This window comes from Toxorhynchites rutilus, chromosome 2 (genome assembly GCF_029784135.1).
Source record: "Toxorhynchites rutilus septentrionalis strain SRP chromosome 2, ASM2978413v1, whole genome shotgun sequence".
Taxonomy (NCBI): Eukaryota; Metazoa; Arthropoda; class Insecta; order Diptera; family Culicidae; genus Toxorhynchites; species Toxorhynchites rutilus.
In genome coordinates this window covers 210,716,443-210,741,196 of record NC_073745.1, presented here as the reverse complement: position 1 = coordinate 210,741,196, position 24,754 = coordinate 210,716,443, and the positions used below count along the sequence as shown (strand labels likewise).

Genomic DNA, 24,754 nt, shown 5'->3' with positions numbered 1-24,754 from the left:
TGATTTTTGTGGTAACCCTACCCGTACCATCAATAACGAGCAATTAATACATTCGTTTCTTCTAATTTTCAACTTATTTGGTATAAATAAGCCATCCACGATTTGAACCCCCATCACTTCGCGTTTGCTGGTCATAGGAGCAACATCGTTGCTGGCGAGTGTCGAGTACATGGAGTACAGAATCTTTCCACTGATGGAATGGAATGAAACCACAGTTGCGACCGAATAAGCAAGCACAACACAACGAGCGGACATCACTCACAACGAGCGGACATCACTCATACCTAATGTTGATTTCACACACTTATACACACACAGCTCGATACAAAAAAAGAAGGCCTTTGCATCAAATTGTGCTACGACAAAAGAGGCGCATACGGGAAATTTTTGTGCTCAGTCGTGCGGATATGAAAGAGTATCCAGAATTTTGAAATATGGACATTAGGGTGGTAATGGATGTATGGAAAAAAAATCATCATCGAATTTTTTTTGATTTTTTGATCCTCGAAAATCTGTTCGTAACGAACGGGTTAAATTCGATAATTATTTTTTTTCCTACCTTCATTGCCTCTCAGGTCGATTTTCGGCCAAAAATTTTCGAGATGACACCAGATCTCGACGTTTCATGCATTTCCTTTACTCCCCCCTTGCAAGATTTTCGAGGATCAAAAAATCAAAAAAAAAATTCGATGATGAATTTTGATCCTCGAAAATCAAAAATAAAAAAAATCGCTTTGAGGCACCCCTAAATCATGTCCGATTGAGCTGAAACTTTGCACAGGTCATTTTTTTGGGCCAATAGACAAAATGTACATGGTCAGTTTTTGAAATTTGACATGACCGTTTTCGCTGCCAACCCTAATGGACATACACTGCATTTATTTAGATATAACGTATCTTCCATGGCATTTACTATTTAGCTAAACAGCGAAAAATATATTTCAAATATTTCGATGCATTCCAAAATAATATTCGAAGCGATAAACAAGTGGATTGAATAATATAATTCCGTAGTTCTACGTCAAAAATTGCGGTCGTGTCCTAGATATAACCCATTACATTTTTTTAGCAGTCATGAACCACACCGATCAGTATCAAACATATTTGTTTTATCTGTATTATAGTGACATTCAGCACTCCGACCTGGTTCGTCACTTCACTTCAATTTTTGGAAGAATGTCAGGAGTGAGAATTGAACTCGTGGCCCTTAGTGTGAGAGGTATGGATGTTACCACGGCCGTTGCAATTTAGAGAGGTCGGGGTCAGGGCAACCTTCCCTTATTATTAGTCCCAAAATATGTTTAACACGTTGACTTTCACGTCAGTCAACCGGTGACTGACAGTATAACAGTACAAGCATCTTATCGTGCTTTCCATTTAGCCCACATTAGGAAGCATTTTACAATATCAGTGTCAGTCCCCGCTACCAAAGATATGTTTTGTGTAAATAGAAAATAGTCAGTAATTCGACTAGAAGCTAGTCGTAAAACATCCGAAAAGTAACCATATTTTTTGTTACTTCCTATTTTGGAACTATCAGTCCCCACTGATGATCGTTTTCCTAACGAAAATCTCAGAGTCAGACCCTGCACAGGACTCAATGTGTTAATACAATTACAAGCAAGTGATAAGTTTTACAATAATCAATCAACAATTTCTCTCGGTGAATGCTGCATAGAAAATATTTTCAGAATTTGACAACAAAAATGTCCGGATTTCGAATCATGATTAACAAGGTGTCCGGATTCTGAATTACTACACAAAGAAAAATTTACAAATTTTTGAGAACATTTAAAACGATTTTGTAAATTTTTTTAGTAGTTGAAATTATCATCGCAAGCGCTTAATTGCCCAGATTTCAGTGCATTACGGTATTACTCTGTTACTATGATATTACAAGCTCATGAAAAATAGTTCATTCGTATATTCATGTTGAAAAACCAGCATCACGTCATCCAACTTCGTTATAAAGTATAAAATAATCATCCATCAAGCAGCTTTCGTGCCAGTGGCAATTCGTGTTGGTGTTGGATAGTTTTAGCTTGCCGCTCATTCAGCAGTTCCATCCGAATCGTTGCCTGATAAAATTTCATGAAAATATGATTACTTTCACTTTCAACGCCAATCGGGTCTTCAGCTTTACGGACCACTCTTTCGAGTGATTGTTGAACCTAAATCACTGGTCTTCCGCACTACAATCCAACACGCAAGCTGGTGGGTGCTGCAATATGAAACGGGATGAAGCTTAAAATTAATGCCTCATGCTGTAATCGAAGAAATTGTTCAGCTCCTATAACCAACATTCCTCTTTCTAGCTAGGTTGACACTAGTAGATGCTGTGTTTGCGGTTTTGAGGGCATTCCTCACTCAGTCGAAGAGAGGATTTTCTTCGGTTGTGGTATTACCGGAAACATGAGTTGAAATTCATTCCTATTGATGAGTGAGCATGCTTAAGGGGGCACGAGTTTTGGACGATTTTTCGAGCACTGAAAAAAACCAAGAATATTTTTACCATTCATTATATAACTATTTGTTTATCTATCTTTTAAGAATAAAACAAAAATAGAACGGGAGAAAAATATTCGTTAGAATAGTTACAAGCTGATGAAGTGAGGGGGTTCAAAAAAAAGTTGTTCCATGACGTACACGATTCCAGCCCTCCTGGTTATCTGAAACACAAAAATCAAACAGATTCTGAATCAATAAAAATACCGCTGCCGAATGAACATGTCAAAACCATGTTTTATGAAAAAAAAATTACGTCCGTCTGAAGAAAAAAAATGCCGTTTTGAAAGTTTTTTCTTACGTTTCCCCCTTTTTATTTAAAATAGGAAAATTAAAAAATATGAATTTTTATTGGTTCATGCGATAGAGAGATGCATACAAATTGTATTCATATCAATTTGACATAAATAGGTTCAGTAGAACTTGCGATATCGTGTACGCCAATTTGGAAAAACTAGTTTCGAGAAAAACTCGTTTGAAGTTAATTGTTATGGCCGTAGAAGATTAGATACCGCATCACTAAAATTGCTATAGCTCTGAGAGTAATGGGTTTTTCGAAAAGCCCTTTCTATAGCATATTCTTGAATGCCTAAATTTCAGAAATATGAAGTATAAAGTTTTTGATTTTTTTTTCGAATTCCTAGTCTAGTATACTCCCGTAATTCCTAGCGGAAGTAGGTGGTAAAATTCCCATTTACTTGACCTGCCTAAATTGTGTGAGACTCACAATATTTTTTGTGCTCCGAATTAAAAAAAAACAAAAGACATGACGAATTCTACTGAAACTCTTCATTTATTCAAAAAGTATATGGTAAAGAATGAGTATCGTGTGCACGTACATTCACGATGTCTATTTTCTTGGTTGGTGTCAAAATTCCAAATAGTTCAAGGTTCGTTATAGACCAAAGCAAATATATGCATTGAACTTCAAGCTAGTTTAAAATCAGATGATGAGGCAAATAAACACGTTGTTGATTTTGAGCATCTGAGGGTGATGAGTGAAGATAAATGGATATCCTAAAATATACTTTTCATTATCATATGACCAATTTTGGGAGCCACTATTTTTCTCAGGGCATATCCGAAGTCTTCGATGTTTCCAACTACTCGAAAGCCAGCTGTCTGAATGAAATACGATGATGGACAATTTTGTTGGAAAATGAATTGAATTCCTAGAAATAAAAACGGGTGGTTTATATCTATGATATAACCTCAAGGATGACGTGGGACTACCTTTAGCTCGGTGATCATTAGTTTGTATCGATTAATTTATCGATTGAATGAAACAATTTTCGAATTGAATTGAATTCAAAGTTTGAACAGTCGCCAATTAAGAACAATTCATGTTGTTGGGATACTGAACCACGACTTCCTGGATTTCCGGTTCCTGGCGGGTTTCCTTCGATGAATACATTCGTCGATCCAGCAGGCCAACACTTCGAAGAAATACAGGGCCAATCCATGTAATAATTGAACACCAGACTACTAGTGATTTATACAACTTTTATTCTCCACGGTTAACATCGAACTGTACAAATTTTATTAGACTTACATCTAACTACAATTTACATTAACAATACTTTTGAATAAATGAATTTGAATTTCTATGCCCCTTTTTTTGAGTTATTCTCTGCTCCACTGACAATTGTACAATATTGTTGTTTGAATTACTTTTTGCTACCAATACATTTACACACTAGTTCTACCTCTGTCATCATCGATGATTGTGAATGCTGATCGTGTTGCCAAATACCAATATTATTTGCCATAATCAAAAAAGAGTTGGCGACTCTCGTACACATGTATTGTAATAGATTACGTTCTTCGTTACAAGTAAAATTGACAACTGTCCTTTCACGTTTGATATGATGCCTAGGACTACCAAAATATGTGAACGGATGAATTGTCAAACGATCATTGTATTTAACTTTTCCCTCTGAAGTTATTACATCTCTCATGTGTACGTACTCCTCGTGCCTCGAATTTGCTTGATTAAATGAATTCAGACACTCAGTTTCGTTAACAGAATTTTCCCTAATCATCAAACGGTATGCGTAAAATTCAGTGAGCAGAAGATATGAAGATATGAGCATATCTTCCAATTCAGTCTTGAATAATCGATCCAAAGCCTTGTGTTCGTACCCGATATTGTGATCCGTGTTAGCGAAACACATTCCGGAGAGCAGAAAACCACATGCGGATACAGAAGTACCCCCGGCATGCATTTGATATTTCAAAACATTGCGAAATCGTAGATTCCATGGGAAAAATAACTGCCAGTGTGGAGGATGACCCGAATGTTTCGATTCCACGGCGTGCTCAGCAATTGGGCTTTTCAAACACATCATTGTGGCGAATTTTGCATTTGGACTTGCACCTACATCCATATAAAGTCCAACTGGTACAAAAATTAGAGCGTGGTGACCATGGAATGCGTCGGGCATACGTCGATTGGGTGAACGAACAACAGCAGTAAAATGCTGATTTTTCGCATCAAATTTTCTTCAGCGATGCGGCACATTTCAAGCACGGTGGCTATGTGAACGCCCGAAATTTCCGTATATGGGGCTCAGAAAATCCACACGTGATTGTTGAGAGGCCATTGCATCCGCCAAAAGTCACTGTTTGGTGCGCATTATGGTCTGGTGGAGTCATCGGGCCATATTTCTTTGAAAATGAGGACGGCGAGACGGTAACTGTGAATTGTGAGCGCTATGGCCGCATGTTAACCGATTTTTTTTTGCCACAAATTGAAGATATGGATACGGATGACATGTGGTTTCAGCAGGACGGCGCCACGTGCCACACAACACGACCAAACATGGCCATATTGCGAACGAAATTTGAGGAACGCATAATTTCGCGTTTTGGTGATGCCAATTGGCCGTCCAGATCATGCGATTTGAACCCGCTAGACTTTTTTTGTGGGGTTATGCAAAAGACCGTGTCTATGCCAACTCTCCGCAAACTCTTGAACATTTGAAAGACAACATTCGTGAAGTTATGACCGAGATACCGCCTTATATGTGCCGAAAAGTCATCGAAAATTACCTGTTCCGGATCAAGGTGTGCGAGGAAGCCCTAGGTGGACATTTGAATGATGTTGTATTTCACACATAATGACATAAACCAAACTTTAATTTGAAATAAAAGTTTCATCGAAATTCGAATTCTAAGTGTGTTTTATTTCAATTTACTTTCGGAATTTAAAGTTGGAAAACCCTGTATAATCATTTATTGATTTGAAAAAAAATATATATATAAAAATTCAAAATTCAAAATTCTTCATTCTAGGTAATGTCTCAAACCGTATTGTTAACGTATGACTACACAACTGTTGCAGAATAAACTTTTATCTTCAGTCTTCGTCGAAGAACACAGCTCTCATCACTGAAAAATACCTTCATTGCATCCGCCTTGAAATACGCTGCACTTTAACGTCGATTTCAAGCCGGAAACAATGCTCAAATTCACGAAAATTAAGCGATCGATCGGAAAAAATCACCAATAAGCCCGAACACCCTCCGGATTACACACACGCTTTTTTCACTCAAAAATTATTGTTGGCGTTAAAGCATTGGTTATTTAAGCATCTTCGCATACTTGAAATCTCCTAAAAAAAAGACTTCTTTTTGGAAAGAGCCAAAGTTTTTTTTTATTTTTTTACAAATGTTTCTAAGTTGAAAACTATAAGACCTGTAAAACTTTCATCAAATAGGTAAATGTAGGAAGTTGTTCAAATTTCCATAGAAAATATGAAAAAATGGGAATATTTCACTGATAAAAATTTTTTTTTTACAAATTTAAATTCATTTTTTCGAAAACACATGTTTTTTAAAATCTCAAAAAATCCTGTTTGAATAGCCCATACAATAACCGATAAGACATCCATACATTGTAAGATAGGCACTCCTAGAAGGACATGTTTTTCCAACAACAACTTTATGTTTATGTTTTCTTCGAAAAAATTACAACTAATCCTAATTTCGTTTCAAGTTAAGATAGGGAAATAGTGTATCCAGAAAATCTTTAGATAATATTTAAGTATAGACTTTTGTCAAAGACGTCAACATTCTATCCTTTATAGGTTTTGAATTATATGGTATTTTTGTATAGAGATTCCTGAAGTACTAATGTTTTACTCGTAATATTTTTGTGTGTAGAAAAACGTTTTAGAACATGGCAATTGCTTGAATTCACACACACAAATGTTACGAATCAACATTAGCAGTAATTTTTCAATGAAACGTATATGCGCAATATCAAAAAATTTAAAAGTAATTTTGCACTGAAACAATTTTTTTTTCGTTTAAATTCATCTTGCTGAGAAAAGTTTTTTTTTTAAATTCAGAAAACAGTTTAATGAATAGCTCATACAATAACCAACAAATCATACAAATCAACAAATCATCCATACATCGAAAGAAGGAAACTTCTGCAGGAAAAGAGTTTTCCTAACAACTTTTTCATGTGTTCTTCGAAAAAAAATAAACGGTTTAAAAAAATGCGGTTTTGAGAAAAAATAATTTGTTTTTTTTGTACTATAAATTTTTAATTTTTTTTATATTTTCTTAATTAAAATTTGAATGTTGTATGTGTTACAGTTATTCAGTTCATTTTTTTGTAAAAATGGGAAAAAACTTAAATGTCCAACAACGTTTCACAGCAATCTAAGATGATACTGCAAACTCGTAAGACGAGTCAGTATGAAATTCATCATATCTATAAGTTGTACCTTATTGACAGCACGGGTAGGTAACCTCACAAATGGGTAGAACGAATATTTGAGAAAATCGAAATGTTTCCAATGTTCGTTAATTTAAACCGTTTACAAATCAGAAAATCATAATGTGTGGCATATGAAACAAACGTTAGAAAACTTTCGATTTGATTGGTGTGCAAAACATCAAAATTCATTCGTTGCGAAAGTAGTAAACTTTAACGTAAACTTTATTTCATATAATAGTGATCTGTTGTACTTACTGAAACGCGTAGTCCTACATCAAAAATACTACGCAAGGCTTATATGTGTCTGGATTTTCGATGTAGTGTTTTGGATAGCATATTGCATTGTTAATAATTCGATGAGCGTTGTTCAAGATTTGTCCGTTTGTCGAAAAAACGATTTCTTTCATTTTCGGGAGATAAGTACAAAGGTACTCGCAGTTTGCATATATTTGCAAAGCCGATTTCCCCAGGCACCTTGGCTTTGAAGTCCGTGTTGGGGAAACCGTAAATAGGGCCAATCAAAACGTTGGTCTTGAAGTCTGTGTAGGGGAAACCGTAAATCAAGCCAATGAAGACGTGGCGTTTAAATAACGCATGACATTTAACTTTTTTTTTCAATTGTTCATCTCATGAAAAATAACATTTTGTTTATTGTGATAAAGGCGTAAAAATATTTCCTAGGAATTGATCCAAACATCATTCCGATCTATTAAGAAATGTTAGTTATAATCATTCGAAATTTAATTTTTTCCTGCATGTTCTGTGTTTAGGCATTCACCCTCAATATATTCCGGTTAGATATAGACCCACGTTAAAAAAAAGTAAGAATAAATAAAAACGAATAATATAGTGAATACGAATAGTGAATATTATCCCCGCTTGGGCCTTGATAACCAACTGACAACGCTTTGGCATCTCTCCATAAGGTTTCGGAGGAGAGTACAGCTCGTCCCAAGCCTTCGCAGCGAAATAGTTTTGCTTGTTCGTAACTTTTGTCCATTTTGTTGCCCAAAATCGCCCATGAATTTTCAATAGGATTCAAGTCGGGGCTTCCGGGTCTATCGAAAGAATGCTGCTGTTTTCTTCGCAGTATGCTACGGATCATTATTTTGCTGGAAGGGGTGTCGAGCATCTGAAGCTTCCATAGGAACAGCTGGATCGCACCACGACTTACCCTGTACTTCTCAGCAATGTTTTGTTAAGACTCCTTACATTGTAAGTCACACACAATCAAATTTAGACCTGTATTGAGATTTGCTTTCCATCTATTTTTCCATTCCTCAGCGTCAAAAATACGTCACTAAGCACGAAAAGTTTACTAAACAGCTACTAAAACCATGTTTGTGTCAGATGTAAGCAACCACGGCATGCAAACCAGCTGTCACCGAGGGGTGCATCGATGAAGAAAACACGGTAAAATAAATTTACGCAAGTTGATATTTTCATGTCATACCCCAAAAGTACCTAAACGTAATTTGTTTGTTTTTCTAAAAAAAACAAATCAACGATATTGAAAAGGAAAAATGCTCTACTGATCACCTTATCTAAAAAAAATTGTCGTCTACTTTTCAGACGAAAAAAACGACCGAGTGCCAAAAATAACAGTAAATCTCGACGATGCATTTTAAGAACATTCGGTATCAATAATTTTTGGGGGATTTTACGGTTTTCATAAAATCTCAAATTTTTACAATACATCCATTAGCACTCTAGTGTACATATTGAAAGAAAATTTAGCCAGATCGGTCAAGATCGGTCCAATCACTAGAATGGCAGAAAAAACTAACAATAAATCTTCAAATATAGCTTAACCAATCACCAAAATGTCCCAACATCCATATTTAATTCCAAAATCCGAAGAAAAACTAGAAGTGGGTTATATATTTGATATAACCGCAAAGTGGACGCAGGACTAACGTTGACTTAGCAATAAATAACTAACAAGCATATAAATCTCAGACATTTCATCTCTTAGACATATCGCTTCGTTTAGCCGGAAAAGAATTATTAACGCTCAAAGCGGGCATCGATTCCTCCTCGGAAATACTCAGCGCAAATAGTACCCAGTCCCCAAGCCCCGACAATTGGAATCATCGTTGATCCGGGGCAGTATTATTAACACTTGAAAAGGAATGGATTCCTCCTCGGAATTACATAGTAAAAATAAGACTCCCTTCCCAACAATTCCAACTTCCCAATAACGACGATCGATTGCAGCATTCGTAAACAAATATTGATTTGTAATATAATATCCACTACATCATATCATATCGTGTTCTTCACTATCAAATCCATAGTCAATGGCACCCATCGGTTATCATCGATACCTCGGATTTCGCTACATGCTCCGTTAGGTCCGACTGCAGAGGAGAAACGGAATTGAAAAACGACAAACGGGAGAAAGAGTTGTTGAAAGTTGAAAGGAGATTGGCACAAAACTTTTGCATTTCATCTTTCGAATAATGTGATTATCATACCACTTCGTTTTGCCAGAAAGAGATTATTAATGCTCAAAGGAGGAATCGAGTTCTCCGAGGGAATACCCAGCGCAAATTAGAATCTACTATCGTTTGCGGCATTCGTACACAAATAATTTTGTAACGCAGCTGATTTTTTCGATATGGTGAAATATCCACTATCACATATTTCGTATTCGTCATTATCAAATCCATAGTCAATGGCACCCATCTGTATCGAATTATCATCGACACCACGATTTTCGCTAAATACTCCTTTCAGTTCGGCCTGCAAAAACTTTTCTGAACTCTAATCCATCAAATTTGGTGTCCCTGAAAAGAGCCGTTGATTATATGCTAAGGTAATAGCACGCTCTCCTCGGATACGATGGGCCAGCTGGATGTCCTTGGGCATGATGTGACGCGTTAGTGGCTCAGCACACAAATTGGTGTCTTCGAACAGGCCGACTAAATACGCCTCGCTTGCCTCCTGCAGTGTCATAACCGCGGAACATTGAAGGGCAAGTCGGTTTTGAAGTCCTGGGCAATTCCACGAACCAAACGCTGCAAAGGTAGCTTGCGGATCTGCAATTCGGTCGACTTCTGATAGCGACGAATTTCACGCAAAGCGACGGTTCCCGGTCGTTTGCGATGTGACTTTTTCACACTTCCTGCGGCTGATGCGCTTTTCCGAGCTGCTTTCGTGGTGCCTTACCACCGATAGATTCACGAGCTGTCTGCTTGGTCCCAATGAGACAAGTCCTCACGGTGCGAGAGTAGAGTAGATTTTTTTTTTAAATCCATTCTTATTTTCCAATTTTTGTTTTACAACAGGTTTTTGGAATTTAAGTGATTCCGCAGTATTTTGCTTTTAATGCTTTTGTTAAATTATTTATTCTATGTGGAATTGGATTTGATTTTACTCATTTGGATTTTATAGCTGCTTGACATCTACGGATGTATGTTTGAGTTTTAATTTAATATTCTAACCTAACCTACTAGCTTAAACTACTATACAAAAAATACATTTTTATTATTCTATACAAATTTATTATTCTAGGAGAAGAGTTCTGCAATCGTTTGCCATTCTGATTGTTGACATCTTTCTATGTGCCTCCGTTCAAAATTATTTATTCTAGATTCGATTGGGTCAAATCCCGCTAGCCGGTGTACCTCGGTAGTTCTAGTGTGCCACGGGAGGTTTAGGATTAGCTTTAAGAACCGGTTTTGAATGATCTGGAGCTTTTTCATGTGTGATTTAGCACAACTCCTTCAAACAGGAGAGGCGTACTCAAGCATTGGCGAAATTATCTGTTTGAAAACGGCGAGTTTGTTTATAGTTGATGTTTTTGCCCGCCGGGCGATGATCGGGTAAAGGCTTTTGAGTATATTTATAGCTTTAGTGATCCGGTCGTCCAGGGTTGCCAATAATATTTTTCAAAAAACTGGAAGATTTCTCTTGAAAAGACTGGAAGAAAACTGGATCCTTAAAAATCGTTTTATTTCAAGAGGTTCGGCTTTGATTTATCTAAAATCATTTTTTTACCTACTACAGAGCTTGAGAAATAGAATTATTACGATGCTTCGTGTAGTATTTTTTATGTACAGTCAAATCCGTTTTTAATGACATCGGAAGGATGTCATAATATAGGGATGTCATACAAAGAGTTTTGTAAAAAAAAGTTTTTCACGTAAATATGAAATCTTATTAAGATGTAACTATATTCGAATTTTTTAAAAGAATTTTATATGAAAACCAAACTTCGTTGTATAATTACGTAATAATAGGCGATAGGTCAGTATAAGCGGAGTCATAATAAACGGATTCTACTGTAGTTCATAAAATAGCCAAATAAATCATTGATTAACTATTCGAGCAGATCAAAATAACGTTTCCCACCACTCGAACATTGCTGTAAAACAATATTTGAGAATGTTTTCTTCTTGAACCTCTAGAAAATACGGTTTTATTTTGGAAAAAAACTTCAAAAATCTCGTATTTATTGCTCGAGTATGTGATTAATTGAGGATGCAAGTTGAGCAACACTTTGTTCGACTTTGAAATGAACACCTAAAACGTTAGCCTTTTCACCAGATGTTAGGAATGAATGATTATCAGTTCTGAGGGGAGGCACAGGCTTGGGTTTTTTCTTAAGGACTTTAGCGAGTCGCCAGAAGGCCTAGAATAATTAGGTATATTTCTAAGTTCCTTGCTGAATTGCATGTTTCTTTTAATTTTTCTACTCTAGTTGCGATTATTTTGTTGAGTTTTTTAAAAAGAATTTTCCTAGAAGGATTTCTTGTCCTTTGGAACTGGCGTCTGACGAAATTCCTCAACGAAATAATGTGTTTGGTTACTGCATCCAGATGCTCCGCCTCGCTGATGTCGTGGGAGAGTGCTTGCAACACCCTATCGATGTTTTCTACCGCTGCCAGGCAGGGGATCTCGTTGACGCGGTCCTCCACGTACCGCTGAAACCGGGACTAGTTGGCTTGATGATAGTTCCGCCTGAGGTACTGCTGTCGGTGGTTGATTGCTTGATTCAGTTCAAATACCACCTGGAGGTGGTCGCTGGATAGGTTGGTGATTGGAGAGCAGCCATCGCTGATGTTAGTAAGAGTATTGTCGAGTGTGGAGCCGGCCCCGGTTGGAGAGTAGTAGAGAGTAGTAGCAGCGAGCACTGCTCCGTTTCGGTTGCCACGAATGTTCCCCCATGTGGAGTGGCGGGCGTTGATGTCCCCGGAGATGACGAATTTACCACTGCGTCGAGTCAGCCTCTGGATGTCGTTTTTAAATTGCACTGAGGTACCGTCTGAGACCTTGCACTGAATCGGATAGTACACGGCAATCATGATTATCAGTCTCTCAGGAGCTCAATGCCAACGGCCTCGATGATGGATAAGCGGAAGTCGGGCAGAGTTTTGAATTCCAGTCCTTTGCGAACGGCTATTGCAACGCCACCTTTGGATGCTCCAGCTCGATCAAGCCTGTAAATGGCGTGATGAGCCAGAGTGAAGTTAACGGAAGGCTTGAGGTGCGTTTCGGTTAAGAACGCGACGTTGATTTGGATATTTTGCAGAAATTTGTTGAGTTCTAACTTTTTGGCTGCTATAGAGCAGGTGTTCCAATTAAGGATTCTGGTGGTGAATTTTGAGCTGCGTAAAGAGATGCATCATCTGCACCATCATTTTTTGGAGTTCGGCCACGATGCTTGCAAGGTGAACAATCGTCTGATTCGATGGATCTGTGCATGTCTCTTGAAAATTTGCTTCGGACGGCCATTGATTTGTGTCAACGGAGGGCTGAACTCTAAACCCGGAAGAGCGGTCAACTATTGATGGATTTCGCGTCTGCTGATGATTCGGAAGTGGAAGGGGCGCGAGATTGGGTACCGGTCTCGGCCGCGGAGGTGGCAGTTCCGGGAAGGCATACAAGTTGATGTTTTCTTGCTTCTTCTTCTTGCGCTGGATTGGCTGCTGATTCTTCGTAGAGGCATCGTAGCGGATGCGCACAATTCCTGTTCGTGGACATATGGGCCCCACTGCAATTTGCGCATTTGAAGACTTCAGGTTCCTTCATCGGGCATTGGTCGATGAGATGAACAGCAGCACAAACGTTGCATCTTGGTTTCAAATGGCAGTTCCGTGTGCCGTAGCCAAAGTTGAGACAGCGCATGCACTGTGTCACGCTCCGATTCGGTCCTCTGTATGCCTCCCATTTAACCTTCACGTCGCGGATTTAACCAATCATGCGGATGGCTTGCACTGCCCTTGGCGAAGTGTACCAAGTACAGGCAATCACGATATGTCAGCTCTTTGTTCCGACGGTTAATAGGGAATACCGCCAGAGGCTGTAGATTGTACATGTCGCGCAACTCGGATATAATTTCCTCGGGTTCCATAGCCGGGAGCCCCCTGACTACCACTTTAAACGGTTTGTCTGCTGACACGTCATGCGTGTAGAATGAAATACCAGCCTTGGTTAGATACGTTTTACATTTGCTGTATTTGTCTCGGCTTGCCATGAGGATCTTGATTCCCATCCTAGTGACTTGATAAATGGCTTTTATGCCGATCGCTAGCATTGTACGATTGAGCTTATCCAGAGGGACCGATGCAACCACCAGAGGGGGTAGCTTCAGTTTCACCTTTTCCGGGGGTTGGATTCCAGATAGTATTTCGCTGGGATCCGTGTTGTTGTTTCCCATCGCTGCCGTGGTTCGATTTGATGTAAGTTCTTCTTCTGCATCCGCCAGGATCGAAAATCGGTTACTGATGCGCTCTGATTGGTCTACGCTTCCGGTGAGGGAGGCCGGTGGATGGACAGACACGATGCTGCTTCGTTTACCTCTCTTCTCATCGGGACTGTTGCTAGAGTCATTGGGGATGAGAATCTTCTTCTTTCTCTTTCCCAGGTTCACACTTGACTGTACTACGCTTGATGAAAAATCCAATACTTCTTTACTCGGTGAACTGTATGACCACACTGGGGTACGGTTTGGACGTGAATGATGCACGAAAGCAAAGGAAGCGTAATGTTTTATAGCCATCCGTTCGATTGAACTGCAGAAGAGAAATGAATTTGGAAAAGAAGACCATAATGCAGAGGCGTCTGAGTGCGACCGTCCTCATCTCACATCGCCGCATCAACTGAAGGGATTTCCAGAGCGTATGCGAGTTTATACACGGTTTCAATAACCTGTTTTTTAAGCAATTTTAAAGCTATTGAAACAAGTTTTCGGGTCAATAATTAACGATCATCTAACTCGTGGACATTTTGTCTTTCGAATGGAAAGATTATCATATTACTCCGTTGAGCCGGAAAAGAGGTATTAACGTTCAAAACCTTGCAGTCCAGCGTCACTCTCTCGTTTTCGAAACTTTGAACTTACACCCCGGTACAGATATGAAAGACTTAGCCCTACGTCAAAATCCGTTATTTTTGAACCTTCCAGAGAAGGGGCCCCCTTAATATGTTGATCAGTTATTAATATAGAACATTTTACATGCTTAGCTTCATTATCTAAGAGCAACAAATTGTCCATGTACATATCAATACTGTCATGAACACTTTAAATAATTTATGTGAGTGGAAAACCTTGCGTGTCAATATCTGAGTCTATCATTCCTATCTAATTCCACATTACTCCTACACCAAATACTCGGACATTCCAGTCGGAGTTGCACCACTCAAGGTCAGCGATTGATCGCATTACGCCACATTAAACTAGCATGTGTTGTGTGGTTTTGAACACCTTGAAAGATCGCGAACTATCGATGGTCACGCTTATGTAGTTGTTTTCAAACGGCCGGCTCAATCCAGTGGGTTGAAGCTATTTTAGAATTATTCACGGCTCGTTCTTGGCACATAATGTTTTGCAAATCACAACATGCACAGTTCTACAAGTTTAAGTATCCGATCATTGTCATCTCTGGATCTCCGGTAAAATAAATAAAATCGCTGTTCATCGAATACGATAGCACGATCATGTACCATTTAAATTAATTAATTGCTGTTTTGCTGTTGCTGCTGGACACAACCGAATGTATTCTAACACGATTAGCATATGGAATGTACCATTGTCATACTCACCTGCCCGCTGACCATAGTTTCAACTTTCCCGTGGTTAGCTTTGAGGTCAATGTCAATGCGAACAAGATCAGTACGACCTTAATATCGGATATAGTGTGATCGTGATCAAACCATGCAAACGTCACCTTCCACTGGCTGAAGGCAGGAAGTCGCAGTCGTGTTCGGGGGTATCTTACAATATACAAGTTTTTTTTTTTTTTTTTTTTTTCTTTTATACCCTCCACTCACCCCCATCTCGAAGATACTCTGACTTGAGGATCCTAGAGTTGGGCTCCAGTTATTAAAAAAAAAAAAAAAAAAAAGGACATAAACAAACATTTAGAAACGAGGTGAGTGGACAAAAACATGAAGAACAAAAATGTATGGACCCCAGTGAAAAAAAAAAAAATTTTTCTTTTAAGGGATCCATATAAGAGGAGAAACATAAAATAGAGAGAAAAAAAAAAAAAAAACAAAAAAAAAAAACAAAACATGGAACGTACCTCCTAAAGTACCACCCTAAAGTTGTGTTGCAATGGGGAGCTTTGTGTCGAGGAATCGCAAGAATTAGGTTAAGAGAACAGTGTGTCGTAGTTTCTGGTGGAAATCAAGGACAAAACAGATAAACGTAAACATGCAATCAGTCAAACACCCAGAATAATCCTAAACCACCACGCATTTCTTCGATTAGTGTCTTAAATTTCATTAGTATCCTTCACCACACATCATAATCCTGCTCCAACTAACCTCCAAGTGACTTGAAATTCAAATATAGACACATGATATTTAGTAACAGAGAAACACGATCACTTGATAATTACCTCTCTGCCGGTAATACTTCTCCCGATAGAACGAATCGACATGCTCCGATTCGCCCGACTGCAGCGACTCAATGTCGATGTGATCATTCAGCAGCGAGGCCTCCAAATCATCATACTGATCCAAATCACGCTCGGTTTCGTAATCCTCGTCATCCCGCTGCTGGCGCTCAGTTTGCTCGTTTTCATCCGTCTGATCGCCTTCCTCCTGCTCTTCGTCATATTGACTGTTTCCGTATAGGTTGTACCGGTTACCGGCCGAGCCTCTGTAGAAGGAGCTTATGGTTTGGTTTTGCTGTCGATTGTCTCGAGTCGAGCCGGATGTGAGCGATTTCGCGAGGATCTCCGCAACCGACGGCACTCTGATTTGGGGCCTCCGTTCGGGATGCAATCGTCGCTCGAGATAGCGCTGCAGAATTTTCTGCGTAATCAGATTTTGACGCTGTATTTCGAGCACTTGCGAATCTGCGTCTAGAAGTGGTGTACAATTTTCACAAATCGAAGAGGGAAGAGAGAAGAAAAAAATATCATGTAGCTATATTCATCTTCAGTCACTTGGGGGTGGTGGAACAGCATAACGGGGGAAACTTTATGCAGTTGTGGCAAAATTGAAAGCGGTGAAGTTGCCAGAGTTTGTGACGATTAAGTTGGTGTGGTTTTCTGTGCGTGCTCGTTGTAAAAATCGAGGGGACATTGCGGGAATGTGAAGAACGCAAGTTCAACTGCCGAAGAGAGTCCATTATTTGTTCAAAATTGGAAAAAATGGCTTTAATTTTTCAAATATCGATTCGATAAAGAATGATTCTCAGTGAATCGATCTATTTGCAAAGATTGCCCAATCTTAGCTAATGTCCCATATCTGTTGGCTAATGGATCTTTTTCGTATTGATTTTTGTCAAAATTTCATGGAAAATTATTGCTTTATGATGTGGTACGTTATCATAGTACAAAATACATATTTGATTCCTCCTTTGAAGCGGTTCGACCGAGTTTTATGTATTTATCGTAAAGTGTATTTCATACCATACATCATATTTTTGACGTCTTTCATTTCTCTACTGGGGTGTAAGTTCAAAGTTTCGAAAACGAGAGCGTTGCATTGGAGAAACAAGATTTTGAGCATTAATACCTGTTATATCTCAGATATAACCCACTTCTAGTTTCTTTCTTTTCATTTATGTTTTATGTGGCTTCAAACAATATCTATAACCCCAAATTTTCGTTCTTCGACCTTACCCATTTTTATCACGATTTTAGTATTTTGTATAAACATTGTGGTATTCAAGCGAAAATTGTAATAGATTTTCACGTAGGTCAACACTATTTTGAAATTGAAATTACGAATTAAAATTAACTTTTTCGTATCAAATACAGGCAAACCTTTTTTTGCGGGGGATAGGGACCGCATAATAATAGTCGCACAAAAAAAAATCGTGCAAAACTTCACCAGCAGCTTTAAAAAATCGAGTTCGATACACATTTTGAAAAAAACTTTTTTTGTGCGGTAGATAGGTACCGCCTAAAAAAAGTTTCCCCCAAGAAAATAACTCAAATCCACGCCATTCACCGTTCAATTTCCTTTTGTTACCCTGCTTTGCGACGGGACACTTTGCCTTTTCGGTTGCGCGTGGATGTTTTGTGCTTTTAGTTGCAACGTGTTGCTGCTAGAAATCATGTCATGCAAAAACTTAGAAAAACTTAGAGCATTTGATGAGAGGAGGGGAATGATTTCAGAAGTGGATAATTGAGACGCAAATATGCTTTTTTTCGCATTGAAATGCATATAAACCATCAAAACTAAATGGACGATAACTTCGTCAATAAGCTTCTTTTCATACACGGCACAAAAAAAACCGCAAAAGAACAGAAAATCGCCCAAGAAAAATCGCTCAATATAAATTCGCACAAAAAAATCGCACAAAAAATGGTTTTAATGTATGATCTATGTGATAGAGTAACATTTTTTTTTGCAAGTGATGGAAGAATCTTCATCGAGATTTTTGTCTGACAATCATTTTATATTGTAACGATGAGTTTTGTTGGAAATTTTACAACAAAATAGTTCAGTAAGTATTCAAATACGATCAAGTAATAATTTTCATTCAAATTTTAACAATTTAAAACAGCATTTGGACTTGCTGATATGACAAAGAACAATTGCTTTCATGTAGATGCCGACGCTGCACCTTCGTTTTCTCGAAATGGTTTCTTCATTGTTTTCTCAACTATAGAAGCTTGAGACTACAAAGTTAATTCGTCTCTAACTTTTGAAAAGACCAATTAGAAGATCAACCAATGAGTGGTTCTGGGCGGTGACTTAGAATATCAACAAATATTCACGAGTAACGAATATGATTTTATTTCAGTGTAAATGACTTTTTTTCAGCTCGAAACACACTGCCCTCATTATATTGATGACAATAACAAACGAGTTCATTTTGTTCATATCGCTGATGCATGAACAAATTTGCTATAATGAATGAATGCGGCATTGAGTGGGGTTCATAACTTCGCTGTTATTTCTACTTTGAATATCAAAAGCAACAAATTGATATTTCTCACATTCGAAACGATATTCGTTCTGGCATTGATTTTGAGCCAAAATTCAAAAATAAAATAAAATTAGTCAGGCTGGATCATTTAGAGAACAAAAACGCCAGAGCTCGATGAAACGATCTTTGCAAGAAATCGCGCAGGATTTTGTTTGGCGAGACGGTAACAACGGCATTGCGAACGATCCCCAAACACCGTATTGCAATTGAATAACAATTGCTCCTAGACTCGATGGTCAAATGGATTACAATATATCATAATCTTCTTGTTGCCTGCGTTGATTTGGAAGGACTTAAGCATCAGTACAATCCGACCTACATAAAAACCAGCCGCACACAGCTACCTCTGGTTAAAAGTAAACAACAGCTGATATTCATTTGGCTAAAATGAAATTCTGTTCATGCATTCTGAATAATCAAGATGAAAATGACATTGGGTGGAAAAATAAACATCAAAACATATTGATCAACAAAAAGTTCATTTGCTCATACTCACTGGTTGCTTGGATCTGTAATTTTGATTTTCGTTTGGAGTATATAGGTTTTCGATGCAACCTAGCAGGAAAATATATGCTTTTGAGCTAAACGAAGATGATTTTTTTCAACACTGGTTCTGGGATTGAACTTACGATCGTTCACGGAGTAAGCGGAGGTGCAACCGTTCGGCTACGCAGGCCACTCATCGCAAATTGCGAAAATAACAATTTGAATTCTTCGTTATTGAACATTCAGTATTTCGGGGATATTGCTTAAGATGAATAACGTGAGATGGCTCGAGTCAGACTGTTCTCGAACGTGAATGGCGTGACTGTAGTTGTTGGGGAAACCGATTAGCCTGACCACCCTGTCAACCGTTCAGTTGTCGAAAAGGAAACTTCTGAAGAGCAGTTGACAATTGTCACATTCAAACAATCAAAAGAAATAGACCAATAGCAGATAGGGAAGTAAACAAACACAAAACAATAGAAGGATCGATAGGAAGTACAAACGTGGAAGTTTAAATAGAGAAATTACGATAATTGAACATTGAAACTTATTTAAATTAACAAATTAAACTTATTGTAAGTACACACAACATTGAATTACACCAAACATGGAAAATAACATATATTTACATCGAAACAGATAAAGTTAGAAAACGTTGCACAACAGTCCGACACAGATAGCGAAATACACAAAAAAGGACTATAAATGTAAGTTTACACTGAATTAAACATTATATTATAACTCTCATGAAATAAAACTTCTAGCTTAAAGCATTCTCCAACTTAACAACGAGTTTGCTCAAAAGAGTCCCGAAACGCTTGTGGTCACGACTGGGTCGCAACAATCTTTAAGATTTATACGCGAATTTAACCTCAAACTCGACGAGCGATTTATTGTTCCAAAGACATCGGCTAGTCGAAGTACATAATTGCAATGTCTTTGAGGAATAAGAGGAAGAGTTTGATGCGGCAGGTAACCGAAGACGAAGTGGATGCACGGGATTGCATCATGTGCACGCGACCGAACACTGCAGACCAGTGGATGGTCCAGTGCGATGTCTGTTCGAAGTGGATTCACTTTTCGTGTGCTGGCGTGGATAAAGGTGTTGAGAACGAGTGCTTCGTCTGTGCAAAATGTACCACTCCACCTCCACCACCTAGATCAAAGTCCGGAAAATCGTCCTCTTCGAGTACTCGTGCTAAGCGAGAGCTCGAACTCCAACGGCTAGCCGAGGAGAAGCCTATGCGAGAGAAGGGGTTGCAGGATAAGCTGGATTTGGAAAAGCAGTTCATCGAGAAGAAGTACGAGATTCTGCAAGCGGGAATTGATGAAGACGATGATGACCGAAGTGGACGGAGCAACCGTAGTGTCCGCAGCGCTCGGAGCACAGTTCAAGGATGGGTGGATAAGCAGGAAGAGTTGACCATGGTCGCCGGTATCGGAAACAACGAAATTCCCACCGGAACCACGTCATCCACTGGAACGCTACCCAAACGAACGTCTGCCCCGAACCAGGATGACGGCCAAGTAGGTAGCTCTTCTGCGGTTGATTGTTTTACCAATCAAATTCCTGCTGCATCGTTAGCCTCCAATACGCACAACGGCGTAGTAACGAGTGGTGCTATGGTTCAGCAAAGCATACAACTTCCAGTGCTGCCGAGCTATCCAGCCTTGCAGATCTCACCAGTTACATCCCGTCAGCAGGACCTGCTACCGGTAGTGAGTATGGTCATCTCACCTGCGTCAGCATCCGGCACTCAGGAGTTTTACCGCCCAGTGCATCATCAACAGCTGAGTGGTGTTCAACAGCGGCAGCATGAACGAAGTCTGCAGCAGTTAGAGTGGTATCCAGCTTCCAGTGCTGCTCTAGCCAGTAGTGCATCAATACCAATTACAATTACTTACTACTAATTGTAGCAGATAGGTAGGTTCCCTCCGAATGTACCGCTTCCGATGGTGAACCAACCGCAGTCGAGTACTATGAATAATTTCTTACCACATGATTGTATAGTTGGTAGTAGTATAGTAGGTACCACAACACAGTGTGTGAAAGATTTAAATACTGGCAGGTATCCGCCAGTCCTCTCACGTGAGGTCCATAGTTTGAATTCTGCTTACATTCCATCGATCCAAATGTATACCTCGTCTCAGTCCACCGTTGATAACGTTCGGAATCCCGTTAGTACGTTCACGGCATCAGTGATTTCTCCACGTTCATTGTCTAATCAACAAGGGTTGAGCGTTTCCAGCTATTCGTATCCAATAACCTCGCCGGTAGTTGTTGATAGATTAGTGCAAGAATCACCACGGTTGGGTATTCCGCAAACTTCTTGTGTTCCGAGTGTTGGTCAGTATCCTCCTGTATTCGGTTTAGGCGCACGACAAAGTTTCGCTGCTCCCACAATTCCTGGTCTTGGTCAACAAGCTACTTCGTGCGCGACAGGTATTCAGCAGTTCGGGGCAGCATCAAATGTCGTACCCGATTCCATTCAACCCCAGGTGCCGATGTTTGGGCCAACAGCGCAACAAATCGCCGCTAGACACGTTGTTCCGAAAGATTTGCCAGAGTTCACAGGAGACCCAACGGAATGGCCACTCTTCGCGAGTAGTTACTACAATTCTACTGCTATGTGTGGCTATTCGGATGGAGAAAATCTGATGAGGCTACAACGTTGCCTCAAGGGTAAACCACGGGAAGCTGTTCGATGTCACCTACTTCATCCATCGTCCGTGCCGCAGATAATGGCGACGCTGCACACTCTCTATGGTCGGCCGGAATTGATAGTTCGGTGTCTTCTTAATAAGGTTCACTCTACGCCTGCTCCCAAAGCGGATAAGTTGGAAAGCTTAGTAAACTTCGGACTCGTCGTGCAGAACCTATGCAGTCATCTCCAATCGATGGGAATGAAAGCCCATTTGTCGAACCCTACTCTACTCGAAGAGCTGGTGGACAAATTGCCAGCCAACATAAAATTAGATTGGGGTCTGTATCAACGTCAACTGTTTGTGGTGGACATGAGAGCATTCGGGGATTACATGTCAACGATCGTTTCTGCCGCCAGTAAGGTCACACTTTGGACGGAGGCAGGGAGATCTGATAAGCAGAAAGGAAAGGAAAAAGGTTTCCTGAACGCACATTCCACCGAAGAAGCTACGAAGCACGAACAACGTGAGGAGCAAAAGTGGAATAGCAGTGGAACCCCGAAGGTTATCGAAAGACCGAAGCCATGTCTGGTGTGCAAAAAGGAGGGTCATAAAGTAAAGGATTGTCGCAGTTTTCTTAGTGCAAACATTGAGAATCGATGGAAATTGGTTCAGCAAACGAACGTGTGCAGGCGCTGTTTGATCCCGCATGGTAAGTGGCCATGTAAAGCCACATTATGCGGAATGAATGGTTGTGAACTACGTCACCACAAATTGCTTCACCCTGGGAGACCAGAAGCATCATCAAATCCAAGGATTCCACCATCAACGACTACCACAGGCACAATTAACCTCCATCGACTACAGCCACGTCCTACCCTTTTTCGAGTTCTCCCAGTCACCATTTATGGAAAAGACTCGTCAGTGACTACGTTAGCGTTCCTCGATGATGGATCATCCTTTACATTGGTCGAGCAGGAGCTTGCGAAAGAGCTTGGTGTTACAGGCGAGGCTGAACCGCTTTGTCTACAGTGGACCAGTGGCATAAAACGAATCGAAGCGAAGTCACAGTCAATTCAATTGCAAATCGCTGGTGTAAACGACAATAGACAGCATGCTTTGAACGACGTACGTACAGTGGAGAAGCTTGATCTTCCACCGCAGTCCCTGCGATATCCAGAGTTAGCAGAAAAGTATGAGTACTTGAAAGGTCTACCAGTAGCGAGTTATGACAGAGCAGTTCCTCGAATCCTTATCGGAGTGGAAAATGCCAGTTTGCTGGTCACTTTGAAGAAAAGGGAAGGAAAGACGTACGAACCTGTTGCCACTAAAACAAGGCTTGGTTGGACAATTTTCGGAACAGTGGAAGGCTTCGCTTGAGCAGCGACATCTTCACATCTGTGCTCGGTCGACCGATCAAGAGTTGCACGATACCGTAAAAGAATTCTTCTCCGTTGAGAGTATATGCGTTGCCGTTGTACCAGAGGTAGAAGGAGAGGACGATCGTCGTGCTCGAGAGATTTTGAGCGAAACCACCATCCGAACTTCAACTGGAAGATTTCAGACGGGTCTGCTTTGGAAGCACGACTACGTTGAATTCCCCGACAGTCGGGATATGGCAGAGCAGCGGTTGAATGGTCTCGAGCGAAGGCTGGCGAAGAATCCGAAATTGTATAGTAACATTAACCAGCAGGTAGTCGACTATCAGCATAAGGGTTATGCACACAAATTGTCGAGAGAAGAGTCAGTCAACAGTGACCCTAGACGGGTGTGGTATTTACCATTGGGAGTAGTGTTGAATCCCAATAAACCGGAGAAGATACGAGTCATCTGGGATGCCGCGGCCAAGGTAGAGGGAGTATCATTCAACTCTATGCTGCTGAAGGGCCCGGATCTGCTGACTTCGCTCACAGTGGTGCTATATCGCTTCCGACAACGTCAAATTGCCATTGCAGGAGACATCAAAGAAATGTTTCATCAGATACAGATTCGGCGTGAAGATCGGCAGGCGCAGAGATTCCTGTGGCGAGATGAACCAGGAAAGCCAGCTCAAGAGTACGTCATGGACGTTGCGACCTTTGGATCGACGTGTTCGCCATGTTCGGCTCATTACGTCAAGAACAAGAACGCCGAGGAATCCGGAACTGGTTGTCGAATTCGGAATTGGTCACTCGACGGGTCGGGGACTCAAGCCAGCAGATCACGAAAAATTTCATGGCTGACAAAGGAACGAGTACTGAGAAGGTACTCGGAATGGTGTGGAAGCCGAAGGAAGATACATTCACATTCGCAGTCAAATTTCGAGAAGATGTCCAATTGCTGATCAATGGAACGAGCGCACCGACTAAACGCCAAGTTTTACGGGTGGTTATGAGTATTTTCGATCCTCTTGGAATAGTAGCTGCATTCGTGATTCATGGGAAGTGTCTGATCCAGGATATATGGCGTACCGGTATTGGCTGGGATGAAGCAATCCCCGGAGAACTACATGACACTTGGCGACGCTGGGTAGAAGTTCTTCACAGTTTGAGTCGAATCGGAATACCAAGGTGTTATATCCCGGGTTACAGTTCCAGCAGTTTGCAGAGCCTTGAACTACATGTCTTCGTAGACGCAAGCGAAGCGGCCTACGCTTGCGTCGCCTATTTCCGGATGGTAAACCATGGCCAGGTTCGATGCTCGCTCGTTGCAGCTAAAACTAAGGTGGCTCCACTGAAGCCTATGTCGGTACCACGGCTAGAACTTCAGGCGGCGGTTATTGGCGCTCGTCTGATGAAGTCCATACAGTAAAGTCATACGCTGCCGATCTATCGATGCGTCATTTGGAGCGATTCTAGGACGGTCCTTTCATGGATAAGATCTGATCAACGGAAGTACCGTCAGTTTGTCGCTTTCCGAGTTTCCGAAATCCTGGATGAAACAAGCTTGGACGAGTGGAGGTGGGTGCCCACACGTCTTAATGTAGCAGATGAGGCTACTAAGTGGGGGAAAGGG

General features: G+C 40.2%; 1 protein-coding gene across 13 annotated transcripts in view; it reads right to left on the bottom strand.

The window, feature by feature from the left end:
* The window catches only part of LOC129764752 (C-type lectin domain family 4 member F), a 223,372-nt gene that overhangs the window by 139,568 nt on the left and 59,050 nt on the right, over window positions 1-24,754 (bottom strand). For 8 of the 13 annotated variants that reach the window (XR_008741217.1, XR_008741213.1, XR_008741218.1 and 5 more), the window contains one exon: window positions 16,083-16,550. The exons of 4 other annotated variants lie outside the window; for them this stretch is intronic. Coding sequence is in view for 1 of the 9 variants with exons in the window: in XM_055764206.1 (XP_055620181.1) it covers window positions 16,083-16,550 (468 nt within the window). In the remaining 8 variants the exon portion in view is untranslated. The remainder of the gene's footprint in view (window positions 1-16,082; window positions 16,551-24,754) is intronic. One more of the 13 variants, XR_008741220.1, reaches the window with a different exon arrangement.